This window comes from Monodon monoceros, unplaced genomic scaffold (genome assembly GCF_005190385.1).
Source record: "Monodon monoceros isolate NGI ecotype Baffin Bay Population unplaced genomic scaffold, NGI_Narwhal_1 Super_Scaffold_13, whole genome shotgun sequence".
NCBI classification, from domain to species: domain Eukaryota; kingdom Metazoa; phylum Chordata; class Mammalia; order Artiodactyla; family Monodontidae; genus Monodon; species Monodon monoceros.
This window is the reverse complement of record NW_021703769.1, coordinates 66,563,314-66,583,719: the sequence shown is the minus strand read 5'-3', so window position 1 is coordinate 66,583,719 and position 20,406 is coordinate 66,563,314. Positions and strand designations below refer to the sequence as shown.

At 45.8% G+C, this 20,406-nt stretch overlaps 1 protein-coding gene across 5 annotated transcripts in view; it reads right to left on the bottom strand.

Annotated features, from left to right (window-relative positions):
- PRKCB (protein kinase C beta) overlaps positions 1-20,406 on the bottom strand; it is a 309,888-nt gene that overhangs the window by 133,936 nt on the left and 155,546 nt on the right. For all 5 annotated transcript variants that reach the window (XM_029221907.1, XM_029221908.1, XM_029221906.1 and 2 more), the window contains 2 exons: positions 9,698-9,809; positions 6,844-6,972 (listed from right to left, as the gene is read on the bottom strand). In XM_029221907.1, coding sequence (XP_029077740.1) covers positions 6,844-6,972; positions 9,698-9,809 — 241 coding nt within the window. The remainder of the gene's footprint in view (positions 1-6,843; positions 6,973-9,697; positions 9,810-20,406) is intronic.

Here is a 20,406-nt window from a genome sequence, read left to right as displayed (position 1 = left end):
TGGCTGGGTAGTATTTTGAGATATTAATCCGTCTGGGTTTTTCTTCATTACATTTCCTTTTTCTTCCCTCCTTCCCATTCCCCTTAAATCAGAGAGCTAAGCAATTATACCCCAGTAAAGATGTTAAAAAAAAAAAAAAATCAGAGAGCTAGCTCGGGGAAGGATGTGACAGGCCAAAAAGCAGAAATAGTCTTCAGGTCACTCTGGCTCTGTGTCCCAAATTCCCAAACCTCTGAGGTTTTAAAGAGGAAATGGACAGAGCGTGTCTGAAAAAAAACTCGAAGGGCAGTGGATGTAACCTGACAAGAAGGAAATTCTCCACGGCAAACAAAAGGAAGAAAGATGAGAAAAAATTCCGAGAGTCCTAGGGAATTGCCAAGACCCTAGGTTGTGATGTTTGTCCAGGAAAAGAGATTTGTCTTGCCCCCTGTTGTATCCCAATGGTCTAGAACATGCCCGACAAACAATGGAAATTCAATTCCTATTGTTGAATGAATAAGTGAATGATTGGCAGAGTGAGTGAACAGATTCTACAGGAGCTTGTAACTAGAACGTAGGGAAGGGAAGTTACACTCAACAGCTAACAGCCTCCCTCAACCCCTGCCATTTTTCCAGCCTCCAGGCTTTTGTGCACCATTTTCCCTCTGCCCGGAATGCAGCATCATGGTGAGACTGAGGGCCATCGAGCTGAACTGCCTGGGTTTACATACGAGCCTCACCACTTACTGTGCAATTCTGGGAAAGTTAGTTAACCAGCTCTGTGCCTCAGTTTCCTCACAGGTAAAATGGGGATGATAATAATACCTACGACAGGGGGTTGTTCTGAAGATCAATGAGTTGATCTGTGTAAAGCTCCTGGCGTGTAATAAGAACTCAATAAACAGAACGGATACTTTATTTACCCTGACACAAAGTTTGCTCCACCCAGATAACTCCTATACATCTTACAGACTCAACTCAGCCATGGCTTCCTTCAGGAAGCTTCAGGTGCCCCTCTGAGGGTTCCCATGGTACCATCACACCATCTGCCACATTGCAATATAATTATCTATGTCTATCTCTCCCACTAAGCTGTGAGCTCCCCGAGGGCAAAGATGAGATCTCATTTGTCAATGGATACAACCTGGTAGTCAGGCCCTTCCTGAACGAATGAATGAATGAATGAACATCTGTGCTTACTGAGCCCATCTCACCTCCCTACCTATAACGTGCCACCTTTCTCACACTGTAAACACATAAACACCAAACTACCCCCACCTCCCACCTCATCCCTCAGGTACACCATACCCAGGCCTGCCCTCTGCTCTTCTGGTCTTGTCCTGCCCTATTGGTTATGGAAGGAAGATACCCAAGTAGAAGGGCCCTCGTTGGTTTCCTTGAACTCTTCCCCCCTTGTTAGGGTCTCCGTGATGGGCAGAACCTTTTCTACCTTGAAACAGTTCTTTACATAACAAGAGGGGCTTCTTTGAGCCCTCAACATCAGTTTCCTTTCTCCTAAGAATGCTTTTAAAACTTCTTTTGGAACCTAGTGTACAGGTGGATGCAATCCTCAGCCTTTCCCAATAGCCCATCAAGGATTTATGTTCCTCTGGTGCTCTTCTGCTTTTGATGTGTGGATGTCAGATCTTGGGAAGGATTTAAATACAAAGTATTGGGAGTTCCTAAGTCTTTCTGGGAGATGCTTCAGTCTGAGAAGGTTGTGTACAACATAATACATTGTAAGAACACCGAATGGGTGTCCCAAAGAGAAACATCCAAAACATTGCTCCTCTGCTATTTTTAAGAACAGCCCCAATTTTTGTGAGCTAGAACTATGGATATGGTTAAGGATTTGCAGACTGCTGCAATGTAGACGGAAATGTTAATAATGGGATATTAGTTGCTATGTTAATAGGGAGATACTGAATTGAAAAGGGGTATTTTATATACAAGGACATGGGCTTCATAACCTCCAGGAGCATTTTACAACTTTGATCAGGGCTTCTGATTGTACTGCCTCCCATCCATGGTAACACAGGGCATCATGATGTCCACATGATTTCCTATGATTCTACAAGTCCCACTGTTCTGTGTCTTTTCTACATTATCCAGGGAATGAGGGTAGTTATGGCTCCAAAGGGTGAGTCCCAGTCCCAGTAATACCTGCTGTTGACCTTGGACCTGGTCCTTCGGATTTTCTGCATGGTCTCCTTCTTTAAGGATGATGGTGTGAATTGGATTATCTGCTGAAATTTAGCTCCTCACTGTGGAAGGCACTGATTTGGGGATCATCTGTGAGTTCTGGTATCCATCGGGATCCTCTAGTGGTATCTCCTTCACACATATATCCACTGATTCCACAAATATTTAGTGATGTCATCACACTAGGTGCTGGGATACAGTGGTGAGTCAAGACAGACACTGCCCTGCCCTCACCGAGCTTAAAGCCCAGAGGGAGATGCAGACACTAATCAGCCCAACATAAAACCACAACTGACACAAGTTCAAGTTCAGGATACCACGAATGTCTGCAATAAAGGGAGGTCCAGGGAAGCTTCCTTGATTGTAAGAATGAGCTGAGACCTACAGGAAGAGGAAGAGTAAACTGCTGAAAGAAGACAAAAGGGCAAACACTCCAGATGGAGGGAAGAGAGTATGCAGATGTCCTATGGTGGGTGGCAGCCTGGAGGGGATGAAGGATTAAAGAAAAGCAAGGAGACAGAGAATAGATAATGAGATTACCACGTCACAGTTAGTCTGTCCTAAGGGCAATGAGAAACCAGTGATGAGCTTTTTAAAGAAAGAGAACTGATTGGATTTCCCGTCTGAGTTTGACCTGCAAGACCCCTGACAGCAGATATAAAGCCAGGATTTCATGAGCCAGAGATGAGGAAACCTTCAGATCTTTCAGAGGCACCTGTAGCCTGGTGCCTCTGGAGATGGTGGGATTTCAAAGAGCATGTGGCATTCAGGAGTCCTGGGCTGCTGAGTGGCAAGTACCAACACTGGACGTGCCTCTACGGTCTGAATGAAGTGGGGCGATTCAACACCACAGGTCACGTTTGGCCTCACACTGCTGGCAAGGGCTCTCTTCTCTCTGATCTGTCTGGCTGAGGTCAAGGAGGAGGGCCTGGAGTCCCAACAATGAAACCAGAAGGATGCTTGGGAGATCAGAGTATACCCAGGAGACCCAGACCCTGCCAGCTCCCCTCCACTCGGGCCAAGGCACCCAGCTCCCGGCTACCGTGAGTGTTGGCTGTTAATGGCTCACAGTTGCCCCATGTCCAGATAGCTGCCCTCAGTCTCACAGAAGCCATGGATTCTGGGAGGTACCATCCCACTTTCAATCCCAGTAGCCTGGAGCAAAGACTGACCGTCTTAGACAGCCCAGGCTGCGGAAATAAAATACCTCAGACTGGGTTACTTAAACAACAGATGTTTATTTCTCACAGCTCTGGAGGCAGGAAGTCCAATATCAAGGTGCAGGCCAATTCGGTTCCTGGTGAGAGCCCTCTTCCTGGCTTGCAGGTGGCCACCTTCTTGCTGTGCCCTCATGTGGCCATAAAGCCGCCAAGCCCATAATAAGAACCCCACCTTCATCTAACTCTAATTATCTCCCAAAGGCCCCATCCCCAAACACCATTTCACTGGGTTAGGGCTTCCACATGTGAATTTTAAGGGGACACAATTCAGCCCATAGCAGTGTCTGACCCTAACAGAACAGCCCTCTTGCCTCGAGGAGGGACTGACCTTGTGCTATAATCTGTGGTCCAGGACTCCATGGGGTCCAGCTATAGCTGGTCTTCAATGGAGACCACACTCTCACTCAGCTTTTCCCTGCTCTATCCTCACTCCTTACCTTATGAGCAGCCCCAGTAAATCACTTGAACAAAAATCTCCATCTCGGCTCTGTGTTTAGAGAACTGCAGTCAAAGCATCAGGTTCTTCTATCATTGGTCAATCAACGATCCCACACCAGGTACTGACCGTGCCTGGAACGGTGAGGAGGCAATAGCAGGGCACAGTGACCTGCAGACGGGAGGCCCAGGGGCTCATCCTGCTCTGCACGAGACATCAGGCAAGTTGTCCAACCTCACCGAGTCTTAGTTTCCCCTTCTGTATGTTGGCAACACCACTATCTCCATTGGATGAGCCAGTACCAAAGCACTTGGAAAACCACAAAGTGCTCTTAGTATATTGGTAGCTATTCAGCTAGTGCTAGCAGAACCCTGAACATGCAGATATTCTGCCCTTAACTTTAAGGGGGTCCTAACTATTCCTCCTTCCCCTTGCTATGGGTTGAATTGTATCCCCTAAAACATGTGTTCAAGTCCTAATCCCAATACAGATGAATGTGACCTTGTTTGGAGATAAGGTCTTTGCAGATGTAACCAAGTCAAGATGAGGTCACACCAGATTAGGGTGGCCCTAATCCAACGCCTGGAGTCCTTAGAAGAAGAGGAAATTTGGACGCCGAGACACACAGGGAAGAATGCCACGTGATGATGGAAGCAGAGATTGGAGGGATGCAGCTACAGGCCAAGGAGCCCCAAAGACTGACTTTCCCTCAGAGCCCTCCTGAAGGAACCAACCTTGCCGGCACTTTGATTTCAGACTTCTAGCCTCCAGCCTCCAGAACTGTGACTGAATAAATATCTATTGTTTGAAGCCACCCAGTTTGTGGTACTTTGTTACAGTCACTCTAGGAAACAAATATACCACACCCTCACTGGGATTGCCTGAAAACCATCAGCTTGTGATCAAGATATAAGACAGTGTATCTGTGATTGAGGGGGAAGACTTTGACCTCGAATTGGAAGAGACGTTGTATTGTACCACGTGAAACAAAGTGCCCAAGAAACACACATAGGAGGTAATGCAGCTAAACCACAGAGGGAATAAATAAGGTATGGGGGGAGAGTTAGTGCAGGAAACGAAACCAAAAAGTAACCTAGTATATCACAAGAGTGAACAGACCTAGGTGATGTCGTGTGTGACTCTCTAAGCCTGTTTTCTGATAGAACGATACTACTACTTAGCTCACTAGAGTTACTGAAAATTTTTAAACACGATATTGCCAAAAGTGCTTTGCAGAGCGATTAACACACTTAAAAACTCAAATGTTAGCTACTTTTGATGTAGCTAACTGGGTGATGATGACGATTACAAATGGTGTGAGCTCTCAGAAGCACAACTTCTCTGAGCCTCAGTATCTTCATTCATAAAACAAGTATAATAGATATTTCACAAGGCTGTTTTGAGCATTGAAAGAGATAACATGTAAGTCTTTTCTATTTAATTGAAATATCATTGACATATAACACTGTGTAAGTTTAAGGTGTACGGATGTGCTGATTTGATACATTTGTATATTACAATATGATTACATCCCTGGCATTAGCTAACACCTCTCTCACCTCAAATAATTATTTCTTTTTTGTGGTGGGAACAATGGATGGACCTTGAGAGCATTATGCTGTGGTTTGGTTTTGAGCGCTGTGCATTCAATGGGTTCGTTGAAGGTTGGCTGGCCCTAGTAACACCTGAGCCAGTGTAGTTCCTAGAGAATAACGGTAGAGAGCAGCAGGGTCTCATTTTTGCCCCTCCAGCCCAGGAAGCTTACACAGTGGGGAAACCAGCTTTTCGTGAGGCTTTTCCTCCTTGGGGGACCCTCAAGCATTTCACTGGGAAGAAGTCATGTCAGCCATTGCCTTCCTTTCAGAGGAAAAAACAATTCAACGGAATACACGTTCCATAAGAGCCCACTGGGTGTCATGAACCTCAGTTTAAAACAGGGATTATATTTTACAGGGCTATCTTTCAACTTTTATGTGGTGTAGGCTCAGTGCTTCAGAGCTGCTGAACCATTCCAGGGCCTCAGACCAATTTTTGCAAAATCAATCCCTTCTATGATCAATTTCCTAAGATATCAAGTCAAAAAACCTCGCTTAAATTAACAAATTGTAAATTCTAAGAAGTTTGACACAAGCCTCTGGGGGAGAATTTCATTCAAAGTTCTAGTCCCATTCTGGGGACTTCCCTGGCGGTCCAGTGATTGAGACTCCGTGCTTCCAATGCAGGGGGTGAGGGTTTGGTCCCTGGTCAGGGAACTAGGATTCCACATGCCGCACGGCGTGGCCAAAAAATATATAAAAAATAAAATAATAATAATAAGATAAGATAAATTTAAAAAAACAAAGTTTTAGTCCCATTCTGGTCCAGTTCATTGCCGCATTTACCATAGCTTTATGGCTGAGCAGTTACCCATCCAGCACAGACAGATTTCCATTTTGTTTGCGCTGCCCATGTCAGAGCCAAGCATTTTGTGAATGCTCCATTAGGAGGGACAGACACCATGCTGCACTTCTCATAAGAGGCTGTATTATCCCTCTTTCTTATTACTATGAAGTATTTCAGAAGTGCGAAAAATAGCGAGAATAACAGAACAGGGACCAGTGAGGCCGCCGTCAGGTTTAAGAAAGAAATACTTCAAATACATGGAAAGCCCCCAGGGACGTACAGTGCCATAAAATTAAGGTGTTCAGCATTTTGTCTGCTCTACTGGCTCCTTTGAGGTCTTGGAGAAAAGTAATGTACTGCTGGTGTCCCAGCTGTAAGCTCCAGCGTACCAGAGGTGCCGAGAGCTTCACCCTGCGGGGATGCAGTCTCTAAGGATGCCTACAGCGGGGATGGGCTGCAATGGGGGCCGGCGGCGGGGGGAGAGGGGAGGAAGGCAGTGTGTCACCGCACCTCTCGCCCCGCCCCTGCACCGCCCATCCCTCCACCAACCTCCCCTCCCCTAACTCAGCGGTCCAGCCAGGTCCGAACCTAGCGGAACCGGAGCGGGAGCCCAGCGCCACCTACCGACAACGATAAGGACCTCCCTCTCGATGTGGGCCTGGATGTAGATGCGGCCGCGGCGCTCCGTGTGGTCTGTGCCACAGAGGCTGGGGACGTTCATCACGCAGCGCTTGTGGACGTTCATCATGCAGGCTGCGGGGACAGAGGGAGGGTGCGCGGCTCAGGCTGGTCCAGGCTGGACCCCTCCTGTTCCCCTCCTTCCCTCCGAAGCTGGCGGAGACCAGCCGGCCGTGCCCGCCCTGCCCGGGTCTCATCAGAAGGGCTTCTCCAACTCTCCCCCGCCTCCCGCCCCCCACCCCAGGCCCTGACGGACAAAGGAGGAGGAACATGTCCGTCCTCCCGAAAGGCTGAGGCACCTCGCACACCCCCGACGGCTCTGAAGCCAGAGGCACCAAGCTCAGTGGCACGGGCAGCAGGTAACGCAGTGAGAGACGCTGCGGGTGTGGCAGGACCTGACCGGCCAGGGAGCGCAGTGTCCGCACTCAGGAGCAGCCATGCAGGGTGCGTGCCCCAAATTGCTGAGATCGCCCCATTTTTCAAGATTAAGCAGGAATCCTGACTTGTATGTGACATCTCCCGATTTTTAAATATTGACGGCCCATAGGCGGGTTTCCGTGGAAAGAGTCTGGGAATGGGAGTTGTGAGCCAGCAGGTTTACCGCAAGGGCTCCTGGGAGGGAGGAGCTCGCCCACGAGGATGCACTGAGGCTGACAGTAAAGGGAGCTCTGGACCTCCAGTGACCCTTCAGAGTTGTCCCAAACTGATACAAGAGGACCAGGCCTCTGCACCCCTGCACCTGCCAGGAACCATCCCCTGGGAGGGGCATCATCTTGGGACCTGAGCAAAGCCCGCACAGTATCCACCAAAACTAACTGCAAGAAAAAGAATTAGACGCAGGGTAAGACGAATGGAATAGGTCTGCGAACTGAATCGGACCTTCATGTCTCTTGTGTGATACGATAAATACAGGCTCCCTTCCCACACTCCTGTAGTACATCTGTGCTTCTTTCAGTGGGTGGTTGGTTTCCCCTAAGTCCCACGGCTGCTCCAGGGAGGTGTGCCTGGAGTCCAGTGTTCTCTAGGGGACCCTCGTTCCAGTTTGAGAAGCCAGGAGGAGAGGCTAGATCACCCCATGGGGCCTGCATTTCAGGAGATTCCCCGGGGAACTGGGGGCACGGCATCCCCAGGGGCAGGGGGTGCTGAGGACACCCCTTCTCAGCCCGCCCAAGCTCCAGGAGGCAGGAAATGAATCGTGGGGAGAGAAGGATGGTGGGGAGGAAGGGAGAGCCCCCTGGAACCTGAGTGCCCACGTTCAGGGCTCTGCGTCAGCCCGAGCTGCCTCCCACCCACCCCTCTCTGTCCTTGAGGCCCACCTGGGGCCCCACGTGCGCTAAGAGGAATCAGTGTCCCACAAGCAGAAGGCAGCTGCACCGCTCTCTCCCCGCCTCTGTTATGTGTCTGCCTGGGAGCCCCCATTCACCACGCGTGTCTCTGTGGCTCTTGCCCTGTTTGTTTCTGTCTGCCTCTCGGTACCCATATCGGTGTACGTCTCTTTCCTGGGTCTCTGCTCCTCTGCTTCAGCATGTGTCTCTCACTGCCTCGGCTGCATCTGTGAATAGGTCTGTTTCATGCTCTGGGCCTGTGTCACACCTCTTTGTCTCCATCTCTTTCTGTGTCTCTCCATGTGTGTGTTTCTGCCTGTCTCTGCTCTCTCTCCATCTCGGTATCTCTGCAGGAGCCTGACTGAGGGCATCTCTCTCTGTGTCACTTCCAATCATTGTGTCTGTTGGTTCGTCTGCCTGTCCCTCCTGCTTGAGTCTCTCTCTAGCTGGGCCTCTTTGTAGCCTCACCCATCGCTCCCTACACCTGGGCGCACGTTTCATCTGCCCCCTGAATCCGTCCCTGTCTGTGATTGTGTGTTTCTCTCTGTCTCTTGCCCCCTTCCTCCCCATCCACACCCATACTCCTCTCTGTCACTCTCTGCCCCTGAGAGTTTCTCTCTGTGTCCTCTGGGCCTCAGGACCCCTGTGACAGGGACAGTCTGGCCTCATGACTGCTCAACATGCTGGGGTCAACAGGCCTCTGGGAGCCACCAGCACTGAGCCCCCTATCTCCACCCCGTCCCCTTTGCAGTTGCAGCTCTCAAAGCCTGCTGGCTCCCCCACCCCTCGGGCCATTCAGTCCTTCACTTAATAAAGAGAAGTCTTGCCCCCTCCTGCCTCTTCCCACCCCAGCCTGGTCAGAGAATCACACGCCTGCCCGCCTTCTAGCATAAACTGTAGGTGCTAAAGGGAGGCAGATTTTCTCTCTGCAGAGAAAGGCATCAGCCCCGCATATTGGTGCTGGCAACAGCTGTGTGCGTGGCTGCAGGAATGGCCCCGATTTGACCACGCCTCCCTGTGTCCACACCTGTGGACTGTCCCCTCCCACACAGACTGTGAACCTTGCCATGTGACTTGCTTTGATCAGTGGGACTTGCCCTCTTAAAGCACTTGGCACCTCCGTGTGAGCAAGCCCAGGATAGCCTGCTCAGGACGGAAGGACGAAAGACATGTGGTCCCCCAACCCCCGTCATTCCCATCACCCAGGTGACAGCCAGCCATCCTTGCGGACAGGTGGGTGAGGCCCTCCAGGCCCAGACAGCCCCTCACCAACCTGCTAACCCACCACACAGGTATGAGTAAGCCCAGCCCAGACCTAAAGGACAGCCTTGCAGAATCATGTGCTATATAAATGGTTATTGTTACTCAGCAACAAACAAGTGGTACCCAGCCCACCCAGGACTTGGGAGAATGTTTTGTAGACCATGAGGAAGCAGCCCAGTCAGCAGAGGCTGCCAGAGAGCAAATGTACTTACTGTCACATTTCATCCCCTGGTGGATGAGTCCATACAGCAGCGACCCACAGTGGTCACAAAACGTGGGGCTGGAGTACGTGTGGATCTTGAACTTGTGTTTGCTCCGGGGGTCCTAAGGTCAAAAGAAACAAACAAAAGAGGTTGGCATCAGTGTGGCATGCCCCGGTTTCACACTGCACTGTGCATCACTGGAGAGCTCCTAGAGAACTGAACTTGGCCCCCAGCATTCATCATACTTGTTGGGACCATCACTGGAGCTCTGTGCCCAAACATGGGGCTTGATAAGTAACCACTGAATGAATGAATGCCTAAGACAGCTGGTGGCTCCCATCCTGCCCCAGCACACTCACTGTGCCTGCAAGTCCTCCAGCTGGGAACCCAACCTACTGACTCCTATCTGCAGCAAGGACTCCCCAGATGGCAAACAAAACACCAGACAGATCAGGTAAACAGGTCGCCTTGCTCCTACTTCTCTCTCCTTTATCAGCCAAGCAACTTCTGGATGATCTAAAACCCAAGTCTGGGCATGAAACCTCCCCAATAGGACCTCATCACCTACGGGACAGAGTTCAAAGTCCAATGAATAGTCTACAGGTTGTGGCAGAGACTGCCGGTTTTCCACCAATACCCATTCTTCCTTTCAATAACAGAACCCTTGAGTCTTAGCAGAGGCCGTGGCTGCCCAACTATAGACCACATTTCCCATTCTCCCTTGCAGCTTGGTGTGTCCATGTGATTGAGTTCTGGCCAATGGGATGTACGTGTTTCAGTCATTCCTTTAAAAGGAAGGTGTACAGCCTCCAGGGCCCTTTTTTCCCTTCCCATTGTCTGGAAGATGGTGAGAAGTGGAAGTGATCACCTTGGACCCAAACTTGCACCCACCAGCCCTGGACTTAGTACTTTTGGACAGACATCTGAGAGAAAACCTACCTTCTGTCTTGTTCAAGTCACTATATTTGGGGGCTATTTGTTACAGCAGCTTACACCATTCCTTAACTAACTAACATGCCCTTCCTAACCTGGCAATGTAGTGCAGTAGTTAAAGGTCCAAACTGCCTGGGCTCTTCTTTGATGCATAATTTGGGGCAAGTTATTTAATTTCTTTCTGCTTCATTTTCCTTGTCTGTATGATGGAGAGAATGATATAAGCTATACGACCATTGGGAAGAATAAATGAATTAACCTATGTAGAGATCTTAGAACAGCCTGGCACACAGTAAGGAGTATAAGCTTTTGCATTATTATTACTAGATCCCCCATGTGATCCCAACTATGACCCCAAACACACACTATGTTTTCAGTACACAGGACTTGCTTATACTCCCAAATATGCCATGCCCTTCATGACTCTCTGGCTCTGCATGATGTCTTTCTCCTTCAAGAGCTACTCTAACCAAAAAGTTCCTTCTTCTCTTTCCCATCCCAGCCTGAAAGCTGCCTTCTCTGTGAAAGAGAAAAGTTAAAATCATGGGCCCTAGGTTCCAACCCAGGGCTGATCTGATGTTCCAGCCTTTGCTATATGCTACCCATCTCCTAATTCATTCACTCATTCATTCATTCATCCATTCACATTTATTTATTGATGCCGGTGCCTTTTAAAAACATTCTAATAGAGACAGGAAATGAACAAGTGAGCAAATAATTTGACAGAATAAGTAGAAATTATTTTATGTGCTATTAAAATGATGAGCATTTCTCCTTAGGAAACTGTTATTTACAAAATTTAAAAATAATCCTTATATCTTCCAGAATGGCTAAAATTTTAGAAAATTGATACTGACAATACCAAGTGCTGATGTGGAGAGAACACTATTGGAACTCTCCTACAATGCTGGGGAGAGAATGCAAAGTGGTAGCACCTCTTTGGAAAACTGTGTGGCAGTTTCTTATAAACATACCCTTATAATATATGACCCAGTAGTCCCACTCCTAGGTGTGAAAGGAATACATCTATCCACAGAAAAACCTGAAAGTTTACAGCTACTTTACTTATAATAGCCAAAGTCTGGAACCAACCAAGTATTCAACATTCAACGTGTGAACGGATAAACGAAGTGTGGTACGTCCACACAATGGAATACTTCTCAGCAGTAAGAAGGAATGAACTACTGATACAGGTAACATTCATGAATCTCAGAAGAATTTGGGTAAGATAAAGCTGTCAAACACATGCTGTTGGATTCTGTTTAAATCAAAGGCTACACGCTATATGATTCCACTTAAATGACATCCTAGAAAAAGCAAAACTATGGGGACAGAAAACAGATCAGTGGTTAAGAAGAACTGGGGGTGGAAAGGGGACTGACAACAAAGGGACAGCATGTGGGAACTTTTATGGGGTGAGTGGAATGTGCTATATATCAAGTGCGGTGAATTTTACTATATGTAAAGAAAGTGAATTTTGCTGCATGAAAACTCTGTCTCAGTAAGCCTGCCTAAAATCCTGTCCATCCCTGAAGGCTCTTGCTGGCCTGCATCTTCTTAATGAGCTACAAGGTTTCTTTCATGACATTCCAAGCCTCTGCGGTCAGGCAGATGAAGTGTTGGCCCTTGCACAGCTCTGAACTGCCAAGTTTTAGAGGCTGAGTCAGCTCTGCTCTGGCTGTGGGACCCTGCAGGGCTCCCAGGATGCAGAAGGACCCCAGGACCCCCTTGTCCTGCTCGAGCATTGAGGTGCTACCTTAGTAACAATTTTTTGGAAATCAAAAAAGGAAACTAAAGGCTCCCCGTTGGGCTTAACCAGCCATGTTTCCTTTCTTAGGCAATGAGATGCAGAAATACATCTGGTTCCTGGAAATAGTCCCAGTGCTCTGTGCCATAAAACACTTCCCTGGCCTTTGAGAATTCACCTTAAAGTTGAGAAATGAGTGTCTCAAATCTGCCTAAAAAGAAACACCTGTTCACCACTGGTATTGGCCTGAAGGGGGAGCTCAAGGCTTCTCTCACTCCCCTACTCAGCCTCAAAGGAGGAGAACCTATCTGGTTGGTCAGAGTCCAAGACACTGATTGGCCCAGCCTTGGTGGGTGGAGCCTTCACAGGCTTTAAAAGCTGCACCACCATCTTTCTCTTTCTCTCCCTCTCCCAGGAGGCTGCTGGGTGACCGTGGCCTCACCCTAAGAGGGTTGGGCATGAATGGTCTGGACCAGCTCCACTCCAAGCCCTAGGACAAGTAAGTTCCCTCTCTCCTCTTGGTTTTGTATCTCCTATTATTGTATTTCCTATGTTAACCTATAGGAGCCAAGAATTAGTTTTGAGTATGTTTTAAATGTCCTTAGGCCTACCTAATATAGAAGAAAGGAGTCCCCAAGGGCCTCATGAGCTCTACTTCGAGATTTGAAGCAAAACCCCAACTAACAATAAAGTTGCTCTTTGCTGGCTTTGCACTTTCCTCCACGGATAAATCTTAGTGAGGAATCTCAGGGAGAAGGATTCGAGCATTTCTGACTACATACTATTGAAACAAGCAGGACCCTGTGGGGCTCCTGGGCACGGGAGCCGTTCTGTTCAGCCTCCATGACCTTCCCTGAGTTCCAAAGGGCACGTTCAAACGGTTGCTAATCAGGGTAGAGAGGGGATGCAGAGACAAGGGAGGAGCAGTCAGAAACAATAGTGCAGGAGGGAGAGTCAAGATGGCATTGTGGGAAGACGAGGAGTTGGCTTCTCCCCACAACTAGGGTTCCTGCCGGCCGCTGGTGGGGGACTCTGACACTCAAGGAGATGGGAGGAACCCCACAGTGAACCGGTAGGATGTAGGGGGACTGAGGTGGGGAGGAGAAGTGGAGGCCAGAGAGGATAGGCGCCCCTGAGGCTGGGGAGATCAGGAGAGGCAGGTGGGAGGGACTCTCCAGGAGGAGCAGAGGGCGACTGCCCTGCCCACTCGGGCTTGAGGAGCCTGCTGAGGTCCCACGCTGATCCCCTGCCCTCCAAAGCCCCCTCCAGGCCACGTGGGTCCTTGGGGGCATAAGAGGGAGGCCAGGGAGATCAGGAGAGGCAGGCGGGAGGGGCCCTCTGAGACCAGAGGAGCGGGAGAGGAGAGGAGGGCATTTGCCCCGCCACTAGAGCTCAGGAAGCCTGCTGGGCTGCCAGGTGAGGTCCCCCGCCCCCTGAGACCAGGGGTGGGGGGCACGCCTGGGCCCCTTCTGTTCCTTGAGCCCAAGCCCCACCCCCCACAGTCCCCAGGGCCTTTTCCTGCCCTGTGGGTCCTGAGCATAGGCCCCACCCACCACCCAAACCTCGCCCTTGCTTAGGTCCCACTCTCCACAGCCAAGGCCTTTCCCCCTCCTTTTTTTTTTCTTTTCCCGCCTCCTCTTTTTTGATATTGTGATAATGACATACCTTTCAGTTGGTTGATTCATCTATATTTTTATTTTTCTATTCTTTCTAACATATGTTAGTTTCCTAGTCTAATTTTACTTTTTACTTTCTTATTGTTCTTTTTTTTTTTGCCACCCCATGCAGCTTGTGGGATCTTGGTTCATGAGCCCAGGGTCAGGCTGAAGCTCCTGCAGTGGGAGCTCCGAGTCTGAACCACTGGACTAACAGAGAACCTCAGACCCTAGGGAATATTCATCAGAGTGAGATATCACAGAGTTCCTCATCTCAGCACCAAGACCCAGCTCTACCCAACAGCCTACAAACTCCAGTGTTGGAAGCCTCAGGCCAAACAACCAGTGAGACAGGAACACGATCCCACCCATCAAAAAAAAGAGAGAGAGAAAGAGAGAGAGAGACAGCAAAAAAATATGTCACAGATGAAGGAGCAAGGTAAAAACCTACAAAGCCAAATAAATGAAGAGGAAATAGGCGATCTACCTGAAAAAGAATTCAGAGTAATGATAGTAAAGATAATCCAGAATCTCGGAAATAGAATGGAGGCATGGATTGAGAAAATACAAGAAATCCTTAACAAAGATCTAGAAGAACTAAAGAACAAACAGAGATGAACACCACAATAACTGAAATGAAAAATAAAAATACACTAGAAGGAATCAATAACAGAATAACTGAGGCAGAAGAATGAATAAGTGAGCTGGAAGACAAAATGGTGGAATAACTGCCGAGGAGCAGAAATAAAGAAAAAAGAATGAAAAGAATTGAAGACAATCTCAGAGACCTCTGGGACAACACTAAATGCAGCAACATTCAAATTATAAGGGTCCCAGAAGAAGAAGAGAAAAAGAACGGTTCTGAGAAAATATTTCAAGAGATTATAGTTGAAAACTTCCCTAACATGGAAAAGGAAATAGTCACCCAAGTCCAGGAAGCACAGAGAGTCCCATACAGGATAAACCTTAGGGAAAACACACCAAGAAACACAGTAAAGTAACCAAAATTAAATACAAAGAAAAAATACTAAAAGCAGCAAGGGAAAAGCAAAAAATAACATACAAAGGAATCCCCATAAGGTTATCAGCTGATTTTTCAGCAGAAACTCTGCAGGCAAGAAGGGAGTGGCAGGATATACTTAAAGTCATGAAAGAGAACAACCTACAACCAAGATTACTCTACCCAGCAAGGATCTCATTCAGATTTGATGGAGAAGTCAAAAGCTTTTCAGACAAGCAAAATCTAAGAGAATTCAGCACCACCAAACCAGCTTTACAACAAATGCAAAAGAAACTTCTCTAAGCAGGAAACACAATAGAAGAAAAAGACCCACAAAAACAAACTCAAAACAATTAAGAAAATGGTAATAGGAACATACATATCGATAATAACCTTGAATGTAAATGGATTAAATGCCCCAACCAAAAGACACAGACTGGCTGAATGGATACAAAAACAAGACCCATATATATGCTGTCTACAAGAGACCCACTTCAGACCTAGGGACACATACAGACTGAAAGTGAAGGGATGGAAAAAGATATTCCATGCAGATGGAAATCAAAAGAAAGCTGAAGTAGCAATACTCACATCAGATAAAATAGACTTTAAAATAAAGAATGTTACAAGAGATAAGGAGGGACACTACATTGATTGATTGATCAAAGGATCAATCCAAGAAGAATATAACAATTATAAATGTTTATGCACCCCAACATAGGAGCACCTCAATACATAAGGCAAATGATAACAGCCATGAAAGGAGAAATCAACAGTAACACAATAATAGTAGGGGACTTCAACACCCCACTGACACCAATGGACAGATCATCCAAACAAAATAAATAACAAAACATAACCTTTAAATGACACAATGGACCAGATAGATCTAATTCATATTTATAGAACATTCCACCCAAAAGTGGCAGAATACACTTTCTTCTCAAGTGCACACTGAACAGTCTCCAGGATAGATCACATCATGGGTCACAAATCAAGCCTTTGAAAATTTAAGAAAATTGAAATTGTATCAAGCATCTTTTCTGACCACAGCATTATGAGATTGGAAATCAATTACAGCAAAAGAACTGTTAAAAACACAAATACATGGAGGCTAAATAGTGCACTACTAAATAAGCAAGAAATCACTGAAGAAATCAAAGAAATAAAAAAATACATAGAGGGCTTCCCTGATGGCGCAGTGGTTGAGAGTCCGCCTGCCGATGCAGGGGACACAGGTTCATGCCCCGTTCCAGGAAGATCCCACATGTCGCGGAGCGGCTAGGCCCGTGAGCCATGGCCGCTGAGCCTGCGCGTCCAGAGTCTGTGCTCCTCAGCGGGAAAGGCCACAGCAGGGAGAGGCCCACGTACCGCAAAAAAAAAAAAAAAAACATAGAAACAAATGACAATGAAAACATGACAACCCAAAACCTATGGGATGCAGTGAAAGCAGTTCTAAGAGGCAAGTTTATAGCAATTCAATCTTACCTCAATAAACAAGAAAACTCTCAAATAAAGAATCTAACCCTACACTTAAAATAATTAGAGAAGGAAGAACAAAGAAAACCCAAAGTCAGTATAAGGAAAGAAATCATAAAGATCAGAGCATATATAAATGAAATAGAAACAAAGAAAACAATAGCAAAGATCAATAAAACTAAACGCTGGTTCTTTGAGAAAATAAACCAAATTGATAAACCCTTAGCCAGACTCATCAAGAAAAAAAAGAGAGAGGACGCAAATCAATAAAATTAGAAATTAAAAAGGAGAAATCACAACTGACACTGCAGAAATACAAAGGATTATAAGAAACTACTACAAACAACTATATGTCAATAAAATGCACAACCACAAAGAAATGGACAAATTCTTGGAAAGGTACAATTTTCCAAGACTGAACCAGGAAGAATTAGAAAATATAAACAGACATATCAAAAGTAATGAAATTGAAACCGTAATTTAAAATCTTCCAACAAACAAAAGTCCAGGACCAGATGTCTTCACAGGCAAATTCTATCAAACATTTAGAGAAGAGCTAACACCAATCATTCTCAACTCTTCCAAAAAATTGCAGAGGGAGAAACACTCCCAAATTCATTCTACGAAGCCACCATCACCCTGATACCAAAACCAGACAAAGATACTACAAAAAAAGAAAATTATAGACCAATATCACTGATGAGCATAGATGCAAAAATCCTGAACAAAATACTAGCAAACAGAATCCAACAGCACATTAAAAGGATCAGACACCATGATCAAGTGGGATTTATCCCAGGGATGTAAGGATTCTTCAGTATATGCAAATCAATCAATGTGATACACCATGTTAACAAATTAAGGAATAAAAACCATATGATCATCTCAATTGGTGCAGAGAAAGCTTTTGACAAAATTCAACACCCATTTATGATAAAAACTCTCCAGAAATTGGGCATAGAGAGAACCTACCTCAACATAATAAAGGCCATATAAGACAAACCCACAGCTAGCATCATACTCAATGGTGAAAAACTGAAAGCATTTCCACTAAGATCAGAAACAAGACAAGGATGTCCACTCTTGCCACTCTTATTCAACATAGTTTTGGAAGTCCTAGCCACAGCAATCAGAGAAGAAAAAGAAATAAAAGGAATACACATTGGAAAAGGAGAGGTAAAACTGTCACTGTTTGCTGATGACATGAGACTATACATAGAAAATCCTAAAGATGCCACCAGAAAACTACTAGAGGTAATCAATGAATTTGGTAAAGTTGCAGGATACAAAATTAATGTACAGAAATCTCTTGCATTCCTATACACCAACAATGAAAAATCAGAAAGAGAAATTAAGGAAATACATTTACCATTGCAACAAAAATAATAAAATACCTAGGAATAAACCTGCCTAAGGAGGCAAAAGGCTTGTACTCAGGTAACTATAAAACACTGATGAAAGAAATCAAAGATGACATAAACAGGTGGAGAGATATACCACGTTCCTGGATTGGAAGAATCAATATTGTGTAAATGACTATATTACCCAAAGCAATCTACAGATTCAATGCAATCCCTATCAAACTAACAATGGCATTCTTCACAGAATTAGAACAAAAAATTTTACAATTCGTATGGAAACACAAAAGACCCTGAATAGCCAAAGCAATCTTGAGAAAGAGAAACGGAGTTGGAGAAATCAGGCTCCTTGACTTCAAACTATACCACAAAGCTACGGTAATAAATAAAGACAGTATGGTACTGGCACAAAAATAGAAATATAGATCAATGGTACAGGATAGAATGCCCAGAGATAAACCCACACATGGGCACCTAATTTACGACAAAGGAGGCAAGAACATACAATGGAGAAAAGACAGCCTCTTCAATAAGTGATGCTGGGAAAACTGGACAGCTATATGTAAAAGAATGAAATTAGAACACTCCCTAACACCATACACAGATATAAACTCCAAATGGACTAAAGACTTAAATGTAAGACCAGACACTATAAAACTCTTAGCGAAAAACATAGGAAAAACACTCTATGACATAAATCACAGCAAGATCTTTTTTGACTCACCTCCTAGAGTAACGGAAATAAAAACAAAAATAAACCAATGGGATTTAATTAAACTTCAGAACACTGTGGAAAACAGTACGGAGATTCCTTAAAAAACTAAAAATAGAACTACCATATGACCCAGCAATCCCACTACCGGGCATATACCCTGAGAAAACCATAATTCAAAAAGAGACATATAACACAATGTTCATTGCAACACTATTTACAATAGCCAGGACATGGAAGCAACCTAAGCGCCCATCAACATATGAATGGATAAAGAAGATGTGGCACATATATACACTGGAATATTACTCAGCCATAAAGAGAAACGAAATTGAGTTATTTAGAGTGAGGCGGATGGACCTAGAGTCTGTCATACAGAGTAAATTTGTAGTGAGGTGGATGGACCTAGAGTCTGTTACACAGAGTGAAGTAAGTCAGAAAGAGAAAAACAAATACCGTATGCTAATGCATATATATGGAATCTAAAAAAAAAAAAGGTACTTATGAAACTAGTTGCAGGTCAGGAATAAAGAGGTAGACATAGAGAACGGACTTGAGGACATGCAGTGGGAGGGCAAAGTGAGAGTAGCATCAACATATATACACTACCAAATGTAAAATAGTTGACTGGTGGGAAGCAACAGCATAGCACAGGGAGATCGGCTCCATGCTTTGCGATGACCTAGAGGGGTGGGATGGGGTGGGAATGGGATCTAATGAAACTTCAAAGCTTTTGCACAGCAAAGGAAACCATAAACAAGACGAAAAGACAACCCTCAGAATGGGAGAAAATATTTGCAAACGAATCAATGGACAAAGGATTAATCTCCAAAATATATAAACAGCTCATGCAACTCAATATTAAAGAAACAAACAACCCAATCCAAAAATGGACAGAAGACCTAAATAGACATTTCTCCAAAGAAGTACAGATGGCCAAGAAGCACGTGAAAAGCTGCTCAACATCACTAATTATTAGAGAAATGCAAATCAAAACTACAATGAGGTATCACCTCACACCAGTCAGAATGGGCATCATCAGAAAATCTACAAACAACAAATGCTGGAGAGGGTGTGGAGAAAAGGGAACCCTCTTGCACTGTTGGTGGGAATGTAAATTGATACAGCCACTATGGAGAACAGTATGGAGGTTCCTTAAAAAGCTAAAAATAGAATTACCCTATGACCCAGCAATCCCAGTACTGGTCATATACCCAGAGAAAACCATAATTCAAAAAGACACACGCACCCCAATGTTCAGTGCAGCACTATTTACAATAGCCAGGTCATGGAAGCAACCTAAATGCCCATCGACAGACGAATGGATAAAGAAGTTGTGGTACATATATACGATGGAATATTACTCAGCCATAAAAAGGAGCGAAATTGGGTCATTTGTTGAGAAGTGGATGGATCTAGAGACTGTCATACAGAGTGAAGTAAGTCATAAAGAGAAAAACAAATATTGTATATTAACGCATGTATGTGGAACCTAGAAAAATGGTACAGATGAACCGGTCTGCAGGGCAGAAGTTGAGACACAGATGTAGAGAACAGACGTATGGACACCAAGGTGGGAAAGCCGCGGGGGGGTGGGGATGGTGGTGTGATGAATTAGGCGATTGGGATTGACCTGTATACACTGATGTGTATAAAATTGATGACTTGGCTTCCCTGGTGGCACAGTGATTGAGTGCCCGCCTGCCGATGCAGGGGACTCGGGTTCGTGCCCCAGTCCAGGAAGGTCCCACATGCCGCAGAGCGGCTGGGCCCGTGCGCCATGGCCGCTGAGCCTGCGCGTCTGGAGCCTGTGCTCCGCAACGGAAGAGGCCAC